Source organism: Camelus dromedarius, chromosome 14 (genome assembly GCF_036321535.1).
Source record: "Camelus dromedarius isolate mCamDro1 chromosome 14, mCamDro1.pat, whole genome shotgun sequence".
Classification (NCBI taxonomy): domain Eukaryota; kingdom Metazoa; phylum Chordata; class Mammalia; order Artiodactyla; family Camelidae; genus Camelus; species Camelus dromedarius.
Window position 1 is genome coordinate 66,933,967 of NC_087449.1, and position 17,591 is coordinate 66,951,557.

General features: G+C 57.6%; 2 protein-coding genes and 1 non-coding gene across 12 annotated transcripts; all 3 read right to left on the minus strand.

Annotated features, from left to right (window-relative positions):
• Nucleotides 1–513: 513 nt before the first annotated feature.
• ZBTB48 (zinc finger and BTB domain containing 48) lies at nt 514–8,540 on the minus strand. Of its 10 annotated transcripts, none has more exons than XM_031463944.2 (11): nt 8,467–8,535; nt 7,101–7,946; nt 6,475–6,716; nt 3,779–3,890; nt 3,070–3,162; nt 2,619–2,705; nt 2,251–2,405; nt 1,638–1,774; nt 1,401–1,565; nt 958–1,046; nt 514–872 (listed from the first exon to the last, which is right to left on the minus strand). In XM_031463944.2, the coding sequence occupies exons 2-11, from the start codon at nt 7,872–7,874 to the stop codon at nt 576–578; spliced, it is 2,151 nt and encodes a 716-aa protein (XP_031319804.1). In that variant the 5' UTR covers nt 7,875–7,946; nt 8,467–8,535; the 3' UTR covers nt 514–575. The 10 variants fall into 10 exon arrangements, 9 of the variants coding, with proteins under 9 accessions (XP_031319804.1, XP_031319803.1, XP_031319807.1 ...); XM_031463943.2 differs by having other exon boundaries at nt 3,779–3,893; XM_031463947.2 differs by having other exon boundaries at nt 7,185–7,946; nt 8,467–8,534.
• A 440-nt stretch (nt 8,541–8,980) lies between these two features.
• TAS1R1 (taste 1 receptor member 1) lies at nt 8,981–16,977 on the minus strand. Its single transcript, XM_031463942.2, has 6 exons — nt 16,735–16,977; nt 14,802–15,108; nt 12,152–12,907; nt 11,481–11,693; nt 11,050–11,170; nt 8,981–9,954 (listed from the first exon to the last, which is right to left on the minus strand). The coding sequence occupies exons 1-6, from the start codon at nt 16,923–16,925 to the stop codon at nt 9,023–9,025; spliced, it is 2,520 nt and encodes an 839-aa protein (XP_031319802.1). The 5' UTR covers nt 16,926–16,977; the 3' UTR covers nt 8,981–9,022.
• TRNAT-GGU (transfer RNA threonine (anticodon GGU)) lies at nt 10,545–10,617 on the minus strand. The gene has a single exon. It is a non-coding gene; the product is annotated as a tRNA-Thr (tRNA).
• Nucleotides 16,978–17,591: the final 614 nt, after the last annotated feature.

Genomic DNA, 17,591 nt, shown 5'->3' on the forward strand with positions numbered 1-17,591 from the left:
GAATCCTCCAGTGAAGGGTGTAAGTAGTGCCTGACTTGAGTTCTTGGGATCATGACCTTCAGTACCACTGATTGAGCGTTCACTCCATGCCAAGCACTGAGTAGGAGCACTCCCTTGGGCCAGTTGGAAAATGTGCAAATTCTTTGACACTCTTCCCACTAAGTGGAAGGGTCTGTGTTCCCTTGAATCTAAGGAATGTCATTTATGGTGACTGGACCAACACAACATGGCAGGAATGACACTGACACTTGACTTCCAGGGCTAGGTCACAAAAGGGCCTTAAGGCTTGAGCCTGCTGGGACATTTGTTCTTGGCACCCAGCCACCATGCCGTGAGAAAGCCCAGGCAGCCCACGGAGAGGCACCCAAGCCCACTCGGCCGAGGTCTCTGGACAACGCGGGGAAGCTGCAGGCCCGGCTCTGAGGTGCACGGAGGGTCGGGCAGGGTACACAGTGGAGTCCATGCCTGGAGTCCAGGTTACTGAGGAACGGACCACAGGATGGGCTAGAACAATCGAGTCCAAAGCCATGTGGTTTATTGGGGGCTGGGGCCAAGCAGACTGGTGGGCAGGGGGGCTACGTGTCACAGTCCTCAGGGACGGTGGCCGTGATGATGAGCGAGGGCTCCATGGCGCTCGGGCCTGCGAAGCTGTGATCTGCACACAGCCTCCGGCCAGGGAGCTGGGAAGCCAGGCCACCCTGGGCCAGGGACTCCACGATGACCTCGGCTGAGCCCACCTCCAGCTCAGCTGGTGGCTGCAGCGCCACCACCACCACCTTCTCGTCCTCGATGACCAGGTTGCGGAGCTTGCGCTGCCGTGGGTTGTAGTTCTCCACCCGGTCATGGATCTCCATGTGCCTCCGCAGGTGAGCCTGTGGAGCAGGGGGCTCAGAGCTGGGTGCCAAGGGGCTCAGGGACCCGCGGTGGGGCAGGAGGCGAGCCAGGCCCCAGGCCTACCTGCCGGGTGAACTTGTAGCCACATTCGGTGCACTCGAACTTGCGAACCCCCTTGTGCCTTCTCACGTGCACACGCAGCTGCTCCACTGCTGCAGAAGGGAAGGGACCCCACATTAGGAGAGGCAGAAGTGGGCAGTCCCAGGTTTGCAACTGCTTCCTGGGCCCTACTGGGCTCTACAGCGCCACCCGGAGGTCAGTGCTACACCAGGCCCTCAGGAGCCTCCACCCTTTCACCTCAGTCAAAGCAGTGCCAGGTTCATTAACTAATTCTGGGGAATGGAGAACATTCTGGGGAGTGGAGATTTGATGGTGAGAAGGCTCTGCTCCGCAGGAGAGATGAAAGCCACTGCAGCATCCGACCTCTCCGGGTGAAGTGCCACCATCTCCGGTCACCCAGCGGGAAATCACCCAGCCCTCTGCTCCCCTAGGGCAGGCCCAGGCACCTTTGAAGGTCTTCCCACAGATCTGGCAGAAGTGGGGCCGGCCCTCCTGGTGGCGGCTGGCCACGTGCCTCAGCAGGGGCCCCTTCTCCGTGAAGCGCTGCTCACAGAACTCACAGCTGAAGGGCCTCTCGCCGGTGTGGGTGCGGTTGTGCTTGTCCAGACTGGCTGTGGGGACAGGGCGAGCGCTCAGCTGCGGGGCCTCTACCCCAGGGCAGGGTGGGGAAGGGCCTGCCTCACCTTGGGTGCGGAAGGTCTTGCCACAGAGGTGGCACTGGAAGGGCTTCTCGCCCGTATGCGTGCGCAGGTGCATGTTGAGGTTGGCCTTCTGGGTGAAGGCGTGGCTGCAGAACTCACAGACGTACGGCCTCTCGTTCCTATCCAGGCGGGGGACACAGGCAGAGGCCATCACCGAGGGAAGCAGCTCCCTTCACGCCAGTGCAGCTGGGAACATGCCTGGCCCCAGAGCCAAGGACACAGGCCAGGCTGAAGCATGCCCACCTGAGCCACTGGAAGGGGCCCAGGCAGAACGAGCTGCCTGGTGGAAAGAAGGCTCAGGCAGTGCTGGGAAAGGGGCACTAGCTCCGCCTTGGGAACATGAGAAACTGAGAATCTGTCCAGGGAGGTACCAAGCCTCATCTTAGTCTGAAATCCACACTTCCCTAGACCCCTGCCCTGCCGGCCTCCCTGCTGGGCAAGCCTGCTCACCCCTCAGGCACCCCCACCCAAAAAGGCTGCAGGCACCAGACTCAGGGTGGGGGACGTGCACCTCAGCAACTTGGCCTCCCCAGCCCACTGGCTGGCCTGGGGCCAGCAGCAGGGCCAGGGCCTGGGGAAACGGGCCAACCCCCACCTGTGCTTGGCCTTGATGTGCATCTGCAGGCCGTTCCGACTTGACGCCCGGTGCCCACACTCCTCACACACGAACAGCTTCTCCCCACGGTGCTTGAAAGCCTCGTGCAGCTGCAGTTCCGTTCGGGACAAGAAGCACTTGGCACAGGTGGGACACTGAGGGACAGAGGGGATGGCCAGAGGGAGTGGGCCCACAGAGTAAGGACAGGTAGGACTGCCCCCGGAGCCCCACGGAATCCCCTTGACCTTTCCCCCATGGCAGACACCATGCAGCCCACCTGCTCTAGACGCCACTCCAGGCACCTCACTCGCGCCAGTCCCAGCACCAGCGGGAGCCCGGCCCCGCCCTCCACACGGCCTGGCACTTACGGCGTGGGGCTTGGGGGCTCCATGAAGCTTGATCATGTGGCTCTGCAGGTCCTTCTTCTGCATGAACTGCTGGGAGCAGGAGGAACACTGAAAAATAGGCCCACAGTCACCTCTGAGGCAGCCTACAACCATGGAACCCTGGTCACCCCTGGGCTATGGGGTGGGAACTTAAAGGCAAGGCCCAGTGTGAGATGCCGGGAGGCTCCTTGACTTGGTGTGAAAGCCTCCAGTGCCAGGCCCACAGGGATGCTGGGCCTGCCCTCCACGGAAAGAAACAAGGGCCCAGAAAGGACCAGCAGCCCTACCCGAAGATACGGGAGCACTGGATGGGGAGGGAAGGCTGAGCTCCTTGATGGCTGGCCGAGGGAGGCACCTGACTCTCCCGCAAAAAGGGCTGGGTGGGAGGGATCCCGGGCTGCCCCTCCGTCCCTGGGGTCAGGCCGAGCCTAACCTTGTAGGGCATCTCCCCTGTGTGGGACACCATGTGCACCCGCAGCTCCATCCTCCGGCGGAAGGTCTCCTGGCACACGGAGCAGGTGAAGACCTGGCAGTGTGGGGGCAAGCAGGGCCGGCATCAGCGGGGGCTCTGCCCGCGACGGCAGACTCTGCCCGGGTTTCCACTTGCTGCTGGGAGGAGTCTGCCCAGGGAGAGGGGCGCTAGGGTGGGAGAGGGCAACATGTAACCTGCTTGCCCTGACCCTGACCGTCACTGAGCGCTGTAGGCCCACCACGCCAGGCTGGGGCTAGGCTGGGGCTAGGGGCCGAACGGCCTCCCTCACAGCCCCCACTCTGCCAGCGACAGGCCTCTAGGAAGAGACAGGCAGGGTTTAGCCAGCCAGGGGGGTTGGGGGAGATGGCCAGGAGGCCTTTCTCAGTAGCCAACCCCCACCGAAGTACCCCGTCTCCAAAGCCCAGGGGCCTAGTCAGGCAAACCCAAAATGCCTCCTGCCAAGTCCCTCCTGGGCTTGTCCCATCTGCCTCTGGGACCCGTGTCCCCAACTGTAGTACCAAGGGGGTGGACTCACGGACATCCAAGGACCCTGCAGCTCTGGAGTTTACAGTCCTGTCTAGGACAGTCTCCTGGGGGCCCCTCCCCGATGGCAGAGCAACAGAGACCAGCACACTCCTGCCCACAAGGACCCGGGCTGGCCCCCAGGTACCTGTTCCGAGCGGTTCATGCAGTTCCGGGCTTCATGCTCTAGGAGGTTCTCCTTCCGAAAGTAACATTTTCCACATTTGGGACACTCGAAGGGTTTCTCCCCAGTGTGTTTCCTGCTGGGAGAATCCACAGGGGGTGTGGGGGCTGAGCAGAACTCCCTGCCCTCCCTCAGCCAGTGCCCCTTCTGATGCCCCGCTGCCAGGGCTGTGCTCCACGGCAGAGGAAGGACCTGACGTCGCCACCTGAGGATCAGTCAGACTCCACTGGTGAACCTGCAGGGGTGAGCCCCGAAACCCTTCTCTCTTGTGCAGACTCTGCAGGGGAAAGGGCCACACAGCGTCATGCCGGAGGGGACACCCTGGAGCCACCACACAGGCCAATGAGGAGGCCCAGCTGCCAGCATCTCCCCAAAGGCAGAAATAATCCTCAGGCCCTGACTCCCTGAAGAAACCACTCAGTCTCCCTGGAACTTCTGTGGGCTCTACCTTCAAAACCATGGCCAGAATCTGACCACTTCACCTCGCCTCCATATTACCACCCAGTGCAGCCACGCCATCCTCAGGCTCCTGTCTGGGCCTCCTAGCCTGTCTCGTGCTCCACACCTGCCTCCCAACAGGTTGTTGTTTTTTGTTTTTTGATTTTTTTTTTAATTGAAGTACAGTCAGTTACAATGCATCAATTTCTGGCGTACAGCACAATGTCCCAGTCATGCATATACATACATATATTCGTTTTCGTATTCTTTTTCATTAAAGGTTATTACCAGATACTGAATGTAGTTCCCTGTGCTATACAGAAGAAACTTTTTAAAGTCTATTTTTATATATAATGGCTAACATTTGTAAATCTCAAACTCCCAAATTTATCCCTTCCCACTCTCTTTCCCCTCGTCACCATAAAATTATTTACTACGTCTGCGAGTCTGTTTCTATTTTGTAGATTTTTTTTTTGAATGGAGGTACTGGGAATTGAACCCAGGACCTTGCGCATGCTAAGAACACGCTCTACCACTGAGCTATACCCTTCCCAACCAACACACATGTTTTAACTTCAGGAGCCAGAGGGGCCCTTAAGTATGGTCGGATCTCATCACCTCTGCTCACAACCCTCTAAAGCTTTCCATCTCACCCTGAGAAAGGCCTGGGGGCCTATGAGGGTATTGCTGGCCTGCCCCGTACCTTGCCAGACTCAGTCCCCGGCCTGGCCTCCCTGCCAACCCAGAGGCTCTGCTCTGGCTCCTCTCAGGCCCAGAGCGCTCTCCCCAGCCATCCTCACTTCCTTTGAGTCTGCGGGACTTTCTTTAGAATCACAACCTGACCCCACCCTGAACTCCCCTGCCCTGGCCCTGCTGTCCTTCTCCTTTGTTCTGTGGCACTTCCAGTCCTTCATCACACTGCGAAGTCACTTATCTGGTAGTTCAGAGTCTCATTGCCCTGCTGGAAGGCAAGCTCCACAAGGCCTCTTTGTTCTGTTCACTAAGGTATCCCCAGTGCCCAGCTCCTGGCAGACAGCTCACTGAATGAACAAAATGAACCCTGACCTCAGAGCACGTGAGCGGCCCTGGGAGAGCTCTCACCGCCTGCCAGAGGCCACACACTCCTCTTATCCTCTGCTGCTACACTGACTGTCCTTGTCCCCCGTCCCAGTGACCGCAGGAGGCCATCACTCCCTCCCACTTCTCAGGGTCAGTCCAGCAGCCTGCAGCCCAAGGTAGGGTGAGGACTCTGCCTGCACCCGTGTCTTACACTGGGGGTGTGTCCAGGCAGACATGGACCACCGGATGGTGACTTCCCTGAAGACGCCACTGGCAGCAGCTGCCCCCAAGCAGGGAGAACAAACGGGCTTCACTCCCAATTCCAACCCTATTCGGTTGCCGGTGGCTTCCCAGAGCTTCATACTGAGAAAACGGGTATGGCGCAATCTGGCTTGGCAAGAAACAGCACAGCGGTGCACCAGTGATGTCTTGGGCCAGGGAGGGGCAGGACAGGGAGTCAAGTCACCTAGATGCCATTCCTGGAGGCCTTGCAGGGACTCTAGAGCAGCGCCGTCCAAGAGGACCCTCTGGCATGATGGAAACCATCTGCCTCTGCTGTTGCATTTGGCAGGCAGGGGCCACATGTGGCCACCAAGCCCTTGAAATGCACCTAGCGTGTCTGAGGAACTGAACTTCTTTAATTTTAATAACTTCCAAGTTAAAATATCTTCGTGTGACATCTAATTACCTTATTGGACACTGCAGCTTTAGACAAATGGTCTTTAATGACACTGAGCTGACATCTCAGAGCTAACCTCTCCCCAGAAATGCAGGTGGCACCAACCCTAAAGATTGACGACTTCGCCCAAAGCCCACACTGCCAGGCTTTAGAAATACCTACGGTCAGGCCTCAGCCACAGCACAGAGCCACAGGCTTCTCTCATCCCCTGGGCAGAAGCCAGTTCGAGGTCAAGGTCCGCAGTGGGTGGAACCTGTTGATAAGGTCCACAAAGCCACTCCAAGGAGGAGGGGGAGGAAGAAGGAAGCCGACCAAGGTCAGGTTCTCACTTCCTGATGAGCAGAGGCCTGCTAACGTCAGGCACTACGTGGGTCTGAGATGGAGCCCCTGACCCCTACATGGCCCAGAAGTGGGGAATGCAGGCCCCCTCCCCCAACACGGGAACAGCAGACAAGAAAAGAAAATAGAAAAACAGAACGTTTACCTGTTGTGAACTTTTAGATAATATTTGCTGAGGAACTTTTTATGACATGTGGGGCATTCAACCGGCACCGCTGTACCTTTTCTGTTCTCAGCAGGCTCGGCTGCCAGGGAACCTGCGCTCAGGGCCGGCTCGGCAGCACAGGGCTTTCTGAGTACGTTCGCTTTCCTCCTGGCTGGCACAGTCTCAGTCTCAGAAACGTAATCGGCATCCCCGTCATCCTCAACTTGAACCACCACTTCCCACTAGAGCAGAATAGGCAGCAGGAGGGAGTGAGGTCACCAAATTAATCAGCAGGGGTTCTGGGGACAGATCGACAGGGCAGCCAGCTCCATCCAGGCCCATCCCAAGCCCCGACCCAGGCACATCCCTAGATAAGTCCCTTCATCCATGACTATTCCCTGGATGGTTCCAGGGCAGGCAGCATCCGCATCTTGGACTTGGAGGGCAATAGCTTTACTTGTGGGTAACTGGAAGTTTGTCTGGACTTCACTACCCTGGGGAAACTCTTGATGCTGCCCACTCCACCCCAAGAAGCCATGCCTCACAGAAAGGTCAGCCTGAGGCTGCAGGACAAAACCAGCTATATTTGGAGAAAACCTGTCCCAAACCCACAGAAGAGATTCTACCTTAGGGTCCAGATTATCCCAGGAAAGTGTCAGTCTCTTCTCTCCACTCCTGCCTCCCCCTTTCCAGCACCCTGAGCACAATACCTCATTACTCCCGCCCTGCAGCTGGACACCTTCAGCCTCAAAGGGCCTGGAGGGCACTTTGCAATCCTCAGACTCCTTGTCCTCAGGGGGACAAAGCTTCAGGGCCTGCCTGAGTTTCCCATGGAGGAAGGAGGGGCTCTCACACTGAGCAGGGAGACCAAGCTGAGGCCTCTGGGGGCTAAGACTGCTGCTGAGCTCCTGATCCTTGGGGACTTGACCCAGAGTCCTTGAAACTTCCTCTTCCTCCAAGCCTGAGGGCTCCTTGAGGTGGCTGTTCACATCCTGGGGGGCAGGTTTCCCCAGCCCACTCCGGACACTTGGCACCTGTCCCACTGAGGTTTTGGGCTTGAAGCTCTGGCACAGCTCTACAGCCTCAGGCACCCGCAGCTCCCTGGCTGCCAGAAGCACCTGATCCCGGTTCCCTGAGGTGAGGGCAAGGTGACCAGTGTAGAAAAAGTCCAACAGGAGGCCAAAGATCTCTGCAAAGCCAGCAGGGAGGACGACACTGCCCCCTGAGCCATCCCCGTAGAGACTCTGGAAGAAGTGGCTGCAGCAGGCCAAAACACTCCAGTGCGCCTTGAACACCAGGCCCCCCACATCCAGGGTGGCATCGCAGTATTGGCCCCTCTCCCGCTGCTTGTTGAGCTCCTGCAGAACCCTCACACTGTGCTGGACGAAGGAGCCGTCCATGGTCCGTCTGAAGGGGAGAAAGGCAGCAGTGACACCCTGGCCAGTCCAACTCAGAGGTGGCAAGCCCCTGGACTTGAGAAGAGGGAAAGGGGAGGAGAACTCTAATCAGTCACATTTATTACAACGAGGGCTTGGATCAAGGTTAGGGAATGCAAGGTGAGACAGGAACGAACTGAAAGCCTCTCTGGGAGCGGGGGGGTCAAGTAAGCAGCCCATACTTGGGGTGGCCAGAGAGCGTGGGTGGGAGGGGCGCAGGCGGACTAGGTGGGGACAGGGTCGTGAAGGGGTGCTGGTGGGAGGAAATCAAAAGTTTGGGAAAAGAGGCGGGGGATCAGCCCGAACTTATCAGCCTGGCACAGCGAGACCAGAGCAAGGGAGGGAGGTGGCTGCAGACAGGTGAACCGAGCCCACGCCGCACCCACACGTCCCTGCAGCCGGGCGGAAGGCGGCCGCGGTCACACTCCATCAGCGACCACCGCGGCCCATAGCCCCTCTCCCTCTCCCTGTGCCCCGCGATCTCCTCATCCGGGCCCGTCCTCCCCACACCAGCCCCACGGGCCCGAAACCACGCCGCCCACCCAGCCCCACTGACCACCTGCCCCGGCCGTACGCGCCCGGCAGACCGTGCGGAGACGCCGCCGCCGCCGCCGGACGTGACGTCAGGACGCGCCGGCCGGGTTGAGACGCCTCGGAAGAGCAGGCCTTTACCTCCGGCTCCTGGAGGCGGTACCAAGTAGAGAATACCCAATGAGATGCTTGGGGAGGCGGGACCAGCCCCTTTCCACCGTAGCTGGGCCCGCCTCCCGGAGTTGCCTAGCAACGCCAAGCAGGACATTGGCTGTTCGCCCAGCTCTGGCAGAGTCCTAAGGTTCCGGTTGCATTTCTCCCCTAGCGGCGCCCTCAGGCTTGAAGCGGCAGCGCCCCACCCTCACCCTAGAGAGGAAGCCCAGCAAAGCAGCACGTTTCACCTGTTTATTGGAGCCCGGACTGAGCTCTCCCTTGGACTTACACTTCCCCAGCCAAGGCTAAGGAGCCCAAAGGCCTCCCCGACACCCCAGGTCCTGAGCGCCCCACTCCACCTTCGACCCTCAGGGCAGTGGACACTTCCAGTCCGCTCCGCCCTGGCTTGGTCCTGCCTGACCCAGGGGTCAGGTGGAGCCACAGCGCCTGGTGTAGTCCTGGATGGAGGCCTGGAAGTGCTCCGTGCTGTTGAGTTCTGGGCGGCACAGGATCACATAGCACTTGGGGAGGAAGTAACCGCTGAAGTCGCCACTCAGGCAGCTCAGCGCGGCCAGCACGTTGACTGCAGGTAGATACTGGCCCTGGTAGACACTGGCCACTGTGAAGAAGGCAATCCAGGACACAAAGTTGAGGAGCAGGCTGAAGGTGACACATTTTGCCTCGTTGTAGTTCTCTGGCAGGTCCTTGCCCAGGTAGCTGCAGGCAAAGGCGCTGACAGAGAGGAGGCCATTGTAGGCAAAAGCCAGCATGAATCCCAGTGAGTTAGCCTCTGTGCAATCTAGCACCACCAGCTGAGGGAAGCGCTGGTATTCCCTGGTGGGCAGTGGGGTCCACACTGCAAACCAAATTAGACAGATAAGCAGCTGGACTGTCGAGCTGATCACCACAAACAGGCCAGCACCATGGTTTTGGACCCACGCACGGAAGAAGGTGGGTACCTTGGCAGAAAACTTGAAGATGAAGACAAGTTGGAAGGAGCGGATTGTCAGGCAGGACAAGAAGATGGCAAAACCGAGGGCAAAGAGGCCTTGGCGCAGCAAGCATGTGGGCCACGTGGGTTCCCCAAAGAAGCCATAGAGGCCCAAGCTGCCCCCTGCCAGGGAGCCCAGCATGAGGAAGCACAGTCTGCCCCCAGCTGACTTCACCACGGGGGTGTCTAGGTGCCAGGCAAACAGGCCAGCAGTCCCAGCCACCACCACGAGCAGCAGCGTATTAGCTGCCAACAGGACCAAAGAGATGGGCTCATGCCAAGTCAAAAACACCACAGTGCGTGGGAAGCAGGTCTGGCTTCCCTCAGGTGCCCACTCTTCTTTCCCGCAAGGCTGGCAGCGGTAGAAGTCTGGAAGGAAAGGCAGAGAGGTTCCTGAGAGGCAGGTGAGCACAGCAGGAATGGGGGAGGGAGGCTGTGCAAGCCTGCCAGGTGCTGTGAGGGCTGTACCACAGGAGCTGGGCTCTGCCAGGCACGGCAAGAAGGGGGCAGCCCTGAATGGGGGCCCCGAGGCCACGGGCTTCCTCAAAATGCCTGTGTTAATTACAGTTTACAGAGACACTTGTGTAGGTTCTGCTTGACTCATGGTCCCAGAAGGGTTTGCAAACCAAGAGCCTTACCCTGTAGCTCTGCCCACAAACCAGTGAGGCAATGATCCTATGGGAGTAGCCAACCCAAAGGGAAGGGCATTTTCATCTCTCCCTGGTGCTGCCACTAACCACATCCCCCTTCCTGAGCTGCCACGCTGTGGTTTCTCTGAGTTGACTCTATGCCCAAAGAGACAGTAAAAGGGAAGCATGTGGCCCCTGGCGTCCAGCTCTGGGCTGAAGCCTTAGCCACCTCAGTTTGGCCTCTGATCTTGACCCTGCATCACTTTTTTCCTCTTCTCTTTAAAATGTTTTTGCAGAGAGGTAATTAGATTTATTTATTAATTTTTTAAAAGGAGGGACTGGGGATCGAACCCAGGACCTCGTGCATACCAGGCATATGCTCTACCACTGAGCTATACCCTCCCACCCTGCATCACTTTTTTTTCTGTTGCAGACATGCTACTATCTGCCTTTAGGCCAAGCTCTTCAAGATGCTGCTTGTCTTTGGCATGGACGCCAGAAGGGACTTCATACAGATAGCAGGAGAGGGCACAAAGGGAACAATAGCTACATCTGTTTGGATTAAGAGGTTGAAATAGGAAAAAATTGCCTCTGTAGGCATTGCGTTGAGAGCTCGCTAATAAAGGACACAGCTAGGACTGAGGCCATCAATTGGTTGTTTCTGCTTGATGTGACTTCAGTCTGATGGAAGGTGTCCTCCAACCTGTCCCTGACTGGCAGCAAAGTGACCAGGGCCCTGGTTCTGCACATGTGTGGCCTGAGAGAGGTCCTTTCTTCTATTCTGCAGATCCTTGGAGTCCTGGGAGGTTTGCCCACTCACCGTTTGGTCACTCACCACTCTTGTTGAGGAAGGTCCCGGCCTCACAGGGCACACACTCAAAGCAACAGTGGTGGAAACCCCAAACCACTCTCTGGTGCCCTTCAAGACAGTCGCTGGAACACACAGACTTAGGCACCTGCAAGAAACCACAGGTGTTATGCAAGCATGTGGAGGGGCCCAGGTCAAGGACATGCACATGTGGGATGGAAAACTGGATCTCTGTGTATCCGCCCTCACGGCTCACTCCCAGGGCAGAGCCTCTAGTTGTATGAACCAGCAGCAACTGGACATCTGTCTGTGAGCCTAGGGGCCTTCCCTGGCAGGGCTGCATAGAGGCAGAGCAGCCTTGGAACCTGGGCTCCCCTCTCCTGCTCTGTGTCAGAGTGTCCCCAGGCTCCAGGCTGCCCATCAGGCAGTCACCTGGTGAGTGACCACGTCCCCATTACCTGGTTGTCCTTTCCATGCCACTGGATTTTGGTTGTATTTATGTCTAGCCGAGCTGGGGATGATGTGGAGGAGCCAATGACCCTGAAGGTCCATTCGGGGCCATTCCATTCCCAGGCAATTATGTCATAGCCACCAAGGGGGTCCCCGTTGTCTTTAAATATCACATTGTGCTTGTGTAGGAGGAAATTCACCTTGCGGATATGCTCCAGAAGCTGAGACAAACAGGGAGGACAGAGCAGCTGTAGATGACACACGGGCTGCTCCCCGTGGACACTCCCAGCCCGACAGCCCAGGAAGCGGGTGTGTGGGGCCTTGCTGGGCTTCTCTCTGCCTGGTTTCAGCCTTTCTGGAAGTTCTGGTCCCTTCCTCAGGCCCCCTCCCCTCCTAGGAGGCCCCTTGACCCTCCCGACCAGCCTCTTGAGAGAGAGCAAGCCTCTTAACAAAGGAGCCCTTGACAGCAACTTTCAGCCCTGGATTTGAGGCATGGTGGGTGGGAGGGGCCACGATTCAGAAAAGCGAGGACTAAGAGGAGCCTCAGAGAAGGAATCAGCTCTCTAGTTGGGGGCCTTTGCCCCCCAATCCCAGGCACTTCGGGTCACCAAAGAGTGGCCATTCTTCTTGCTTCAGGAAGACTCCCTGATACGGAGTGCCAGTGGCAGGACCGCCTTACCTGCCAGGGGTGGACTCGGCCCCCAGCACAGGCGCCAGAGCCGCAGCCCAGGAGCTGATGGAGGCCGTGGGCCACGGCGTAGACGGCCTGGTACGCGTTGTAGGCAGAGCTCATGGAGAACTTTCCAAGTCTGGGCATCTCTGTGAAAGCCCAACACTCTCTACAGACCTGGTTGCTGCCGCACCAGGAGCCCCTGGGGCAGGGCCCGAGGGTTCCTTTGTCTGCCCGGACATAAGCCTCTTCAAACTCCTTCAGGCCAGGGACAAGCCTCTGCGGGATGGACACGCCCAGCACCGAGCCGATGCCCTGGATACCGGGCACACTGCTGATGTGTCTGGAGATGGACCAGTCTTCCGAGGCGATCCACACCTTGGCAGTCAGGTTGGCCAGCACCACAGACTCGAAGAACACCCTGGCCAGCTGCCTGCCGGAGAAAACCACCACGACCGTGGTCCCCGCTTGAGCCAGGTGGCGCATCATGCTCTGCATCCTCTCGTCACCCGGCCGGGCAGAGAATGGCACAATGTCCTTGAAGGCAACACAGATGCCCTGCTGGGTGGCCCGGCCCTCCAGCGCCTGCACCCCGAGCTGCCCGTAGTCGCCCTCGCTGCCCACCATGGAGATCCAGACCCAGCCGAACCTCTGCAGCAGCAGCACCAAGATCTCCACCTGGAGCTCATCACTGGGGATGGTGCGCAGGAAGGAGGGGTACCGCCGCTTCATGCTGAGTATCACGCTGCTGGCATCGTAGCTGACCTGTGGGGGTTCAGTTCAGCAACTTCAGTGGCATTAGCCTCGACTCAGGGCTGGCCTTGAGCTGGGTGCGGTGACCCGGAAGGCTGGACACAAGGTCCTGGCCCGGGTTCTCACTACTCGACAGTCCCGGCCCAGGTTCTCACTACTCGACATGGGAGGCTAACAAGTTACATATGGGGAAGGGGGTAGGTCTCAAGGGAGACTTCTGGGCGTGGGATGGGAATCTGTCCCCGGGACAAAGGGAACTAAACCTGCATGCAGGGGCTGAGATGGTATGTGTGTGGGGTCCTTTAGGGACTTGCAGGTCAGTTCCAGGAAGAAGAAGAGCATGAGCACATGTGTCTGGTCTGGGCAGGAAGCCTTAGCTCTCAGGCTACAAGGCTGGGGTTTTATCCGAAGGCCTTAAAGAGCCCCTAAGGGTTTAGGCAGAGAAGTGGCATCAGACTTGTGTTTTAGGAGTGTATCTCTGATTTCAGTGAGGAACGTGTTTAAGAAGGCTCAAGGCCAGAGTCAAGGACCTCCCAGAGACCTCCTGGGAGCTGATGGAATCATCTGGAAGAGAGAGGATGGTGTGAGTGAAATCTGCCGAGGCCATGGCTGTAGAGAACGGGGGTGGAGTCGGCAGTGGTTACAAGGGCCCCGTGGCAGAGGGCGTGGAGACGGGCTAGACTGCAGGGGCAGGGAAGGGTGTGTAGGTAGTGCTGCAGAGTTTCTGGCTGCCTTAGGGATGGTCACTCTGCCAGATGGGCTGGGGTAGGGATGCAAGGAGAAAAGAGGCTTTTGTTCCGTAGGGAGGTAAGTTCAGTTTGGGGCCTGCTTGGTCCTTGAACTGGGGGCGCAGGTTGAGCATCTGGAAATGAGTCTGGTGCTCAGAAGTCAGAAGGAAGGTAGAGAAGGGAAGGGGAAGTTCAGCAGGGGGTCTTGGCCAGCCTGGGAAGGGGAGGGGTCTGCTCTAGGGAATCACTGCCTTCTGGGGAAGGGGTACACAGGAGTGGGGGCAGAATTCTCTAAAGGAAACCAGAAACAAGTGAAAGAGGGGGTCATAAATGCAGAGGGAAAACTGTCAAAATGATAAAATGGATTGGAGACCTAGGGTTAGACCCCCTAGACCTAGACCACTGGGGCAGGTACTGAGGAGCGGTAACCACCTAGACCTACAGGCCCTCTGCCAGCCCTCCTCAGCAAGACCTTGCCGGTTCTGCCTCTGAGATTGCCACTTGAACCACATCCAATCCCTACCAACCTGCAGTCGCCACCCTCAAGCATTGGCCAGAAGGGCAGAACCCAGGGCAGTGGGTGGAGGAGCAGGTAAAAAGAGGGAGAAGCAAACCGGATGGAGTCTGGCTGGAAAGAGGGCAGAGGGAGTCCAGGCTGAGAGTAGAGGTGCCTGGAGGATGGAGGGGGATGAGGCAAGCAGGTGGGCTGAGGAGGAAGCCCAGGGAGAGGTGGACGAGCAGAGGAAGGGGTGAGAACCAGAGGGACAGGACTGGCCCGCACAGGGAGGGGCACCACACCTCTAAGCCTGGAGGGAGGGGAGCAGAGAGGTGGGAGGAGAGCAGGGAGATGTGAAGTTTGCAGGGTGGGAGATGTGAAGTTCATGGGGTGGGAAATGAAGGGTGTTCAGTTCTGCACAAAGGTGATGGGACAGTGGGAGGAGTGAGAGGGGCAGAAGTTTCCAGGGAGAATGGATTTGCCAGGCAGCATTGAAGCAGGGAGATCTGGAGCAGCACTTGGAGAGGAAGGAACACTGGGGCAGGTACCTAAGGAGCGGTGACCGCCCAGGAGATCCAGGGGTCCAGACTGGCCTCGGGCACAGCAACTCTGTCCACCCACCCCAGCCCACCCTGGACTTGCCTGGAGGGGCAATGAGCGAACTGCCGGGGCCCCAGCTCACCAGGGGCACCAGGAAGGGACTCAGCAGGGCTGCCGTGGTGGTGACATGGGTGGTGGTGTCAGGCCCAATCACCGCCAGGGTCATGGGGGAAGAGTGGGCGGGGTTTCCTGGGATCTCCACGCGATGTGTCCCCAGCGTGCTCAGGATGCTCAGCGTGGCATACACGTTGGCTGACTCCGAGCACACGTCATACAGCTGGTACCCCAGGGTGACATTGGGCAGCAGGGTGGTGGAGTTGTTTATCTCCTCAATGCCGAACCGCACGGCCTGGAAGAGGTGGTAGCCGTGGCCGTTGAAGTTGTTGGACCTAGAGGGAAAGCCAAGCCGAGAGCTGAGAAAGGCAAGGCCCCACCGAAACCCTGGCTTCCTGGAACCCCAGGACGGGGTGGGGGGGTGGAGAGAAAGGAAACTCTGGGTCATCTGTCCAGTCCCCAGAACCATGATCTCAACATGGGCTCCGTAGTGCATACACAGTTCTGGTAACAGGCGTTTGAAGAAGTGGGGGACAAGCTGGAGAAATACACACGACATATCCTCCCAACACACACAGGCGTGTTAGCACTGAAAGTCTCACACGTCCTGTAGGAGAGAAACCTGTCGTATTAGGGTTCTCCAGAGAAACAAAGCCAAGATGAGGTACATAAATATATGTACACAGAGAGAGAGCGAAAAAGAGTTTTTATTTAAGGAACTGGCTCGTGTGATAGTGGGGGCTGGCAAGTCCGAGAATTGCAGGGCAGGCTGGAAATTCCCACAAGAGTTTGCGTTGCAGTCTTGAGGCTGAAGGTAGAAATCCTTCCTCAATCTTGTCTCTTAAGGTCTTCAACTGATGGGATGTGGCCCACCTATATCCTGGAGGACCATTTGCTCTACTTAGTCTATTGATCTAAATGTTAACCATGTCTAAAAATGCCTTCACAGCAACATCTAGACTGGTTTTAAGCCAACAACTGGGCACCATACCCTAGCCGAGCTGACAGATGAAATTAACCATGGCACCTGCTTTACCTCGTTTGACCAGAACTTTTCACTGGGACTCTCGTGACTGTGGTGAGGGCCTGTGTTCCTGATGGCCTCTCTGGGAAACACTGACAGGGGTGCTCTGGAGACATGATTTAGCCCTGCCTGAAGAGTGTGCTAGCCTGCTGTGCTATTGTTCCTGTCACTCTGTCCTTGAGTCCTGCCCATGACAGCCCTTCAGTTATCTGAAGCCAATTTTCATCTGTCACCTCCTCCCTCAAGTCTCCCCTCTAACTAGGCTCCCATCTGTGGCTCTTTGGGCCAGTCTTCCTGCACCAGGCGTTCCAAAACCTTCCTCCTGGGCTGGCTGTCAGGTGTGCGTCCTATTCAGGGCCTCCTATGTTGAGCCCTGATAACATACTCAAGCCACCCAGATCTATGACTTGCACAGATGGCAAGCAACTCTCTTCTTTATAAGAAAAGCAGTTGTTTTTTCCTACCTAGACCGTCGAGTTCATGAAGGCACCAACCTAATTTATCTTTGCTAATCTCCGGGAGCATCTACTGCTATGTGTGCCCACTTCCTTCCTCCTAGAGAACCATACTTGCCATCTGGGAGACTTAAGGAGTGTGAATTCAGGGAGGAACCAGGAGGAGATGGAAGAGGGGAAAGGCCACCCTTGCTTAATCCTTGCCATCTACTTACACCACAAAGCCAGGAAATAACCGACATGGAATTATAATACAAACAGCCAGGACAAAGTAGTGTATTACAAAATGGAAACTGGGCAAAAATGCCAGGAACGGTCTAGCCAGCACTTGAGGGTGGCAACTGCAGGCTGGGGAGGGACTGGAGGCGGTTCAGATGGTAACCCCAGAGGCAGAACCGGCAAGGTCTTGCTGAAGAGGGCTGGCAGAGGGCCCTGTAAGCACAGGTCCCCCTCGGTGACGGTTCTGCTGACCCCTCACTCACCTGTCACAGAAGGTCACCGTGGGTCTGCGTCTCACCCCTGGATAGTCACTGTGGAGAGGGAACAGGCCTGCAACAAGGTAGTCCCCAGGGAGGCTGAAGTCGGGAGACGACGTGGTGCTTTGGCAGTTGAAGGCCCAGCAGCAGGACAGGGAAAGCTGCAGGCTGACCAGGTACGTCTCCCACAGTAACATGCTGGCCAGACGGTCCTGCACTTGGCATGGCCGAGCTGCCCACTCTGACAGGGTCGGGCTCTTTAAATAGAATGGCCGGCAGCTGCCCAGATGCTTCCCAGCTTCGTGCCTTGGAAAGGGGAGGGACTGGAGCCCAGTTGTTGGAGTTGTAGGGCTGTTTGCCTTGGCCTTCCGGGCCTGCGGTCCTACTCAGGAACTGAGCAGGGTGAAAACACAGGTGCCAACCAGGCGGCACCCCTGACCCTTCCTCTGGATGGTTGTGGGTTCTGTCCTTGCTCTGGTGCCTGTGGCTTCACCTGGCTCAGAAAGGGAGCCCTGGTATTTTGGGGAGGCGGAGGGAGGCGGGGACTCAGCTTCCCTGGGGGCTCTGAGGAACAGAATGTGGAAGGCTGCCATCAAGGAGCTGCGGGTTTTAGAACCTTTGACCTGGGCCTCAGTTTACCGAATGAGACAGGCTTTGAGTTAAACTCGTACACAGCCCGCCACCCCAACCCCCAAGTCCTCAAATAGAAATCATCCTGAGTGAATCACCCTGGCTTGGCCTTGTGACACAGGGTCGCTCCCTTCAGCTCAGAGACAAATGCATGCAAACGGAGGGTATGCAAATAGGCCGATTTTGTTTAAAACGTCAGTCCTGGAGCTTTTTCTGCAGGAAAAAATAAATCC

Excerpts from the sequence above, each read along its gene's own strand:
- ZBTB48 (XM_031463943.2), bottom strand. The coding sequence starts at position 7,874 with ATGGACGGCTCCTTCGTCCAGCACAGTGTGAGGGTTCTGCAGGAGCTC. Across the intron at positions 2,706-3,069 it reads CAGGGGAGATGCCCTACAAG|TGTTCCTCCTGCTCCCAGCA; the intron begins GTTAGGCTCGGC and ends CCTATTTTTCAG. Across the intron at positions 1,047-1,400 it reads CTGTGGGAAGACCTTCAAAG|CAGTGGAGCAGCTGCGTGTG; the intron begins GTGCCTGGGCCT and ends TCCCTTCTGCAG.
- TAS1R1 (XM_031463942.2), bottom strand. The coding sequence starts at position 16,925 with ATGTTACTGTGGGAGACGTACCTGGTCAGCCTGCAGCTTTCCCTGTCC. Across the intron at positions 15,109-16,734 it reads ACGGTGACCTTCTGTGACAG|GTCCAACAACTTCAACGGCC; the intron begins GTGAGTGAGGGG and ends CTTTCCCTCTAG. Across the intron at positions 11,694-12,151 it reads GCCGAGTCCACCCCTGGCAG|CTTCTGGAGCATATCCGCAA; the intron begins GTAAGGCGGTCC and ends TGTTTGTCTCAG.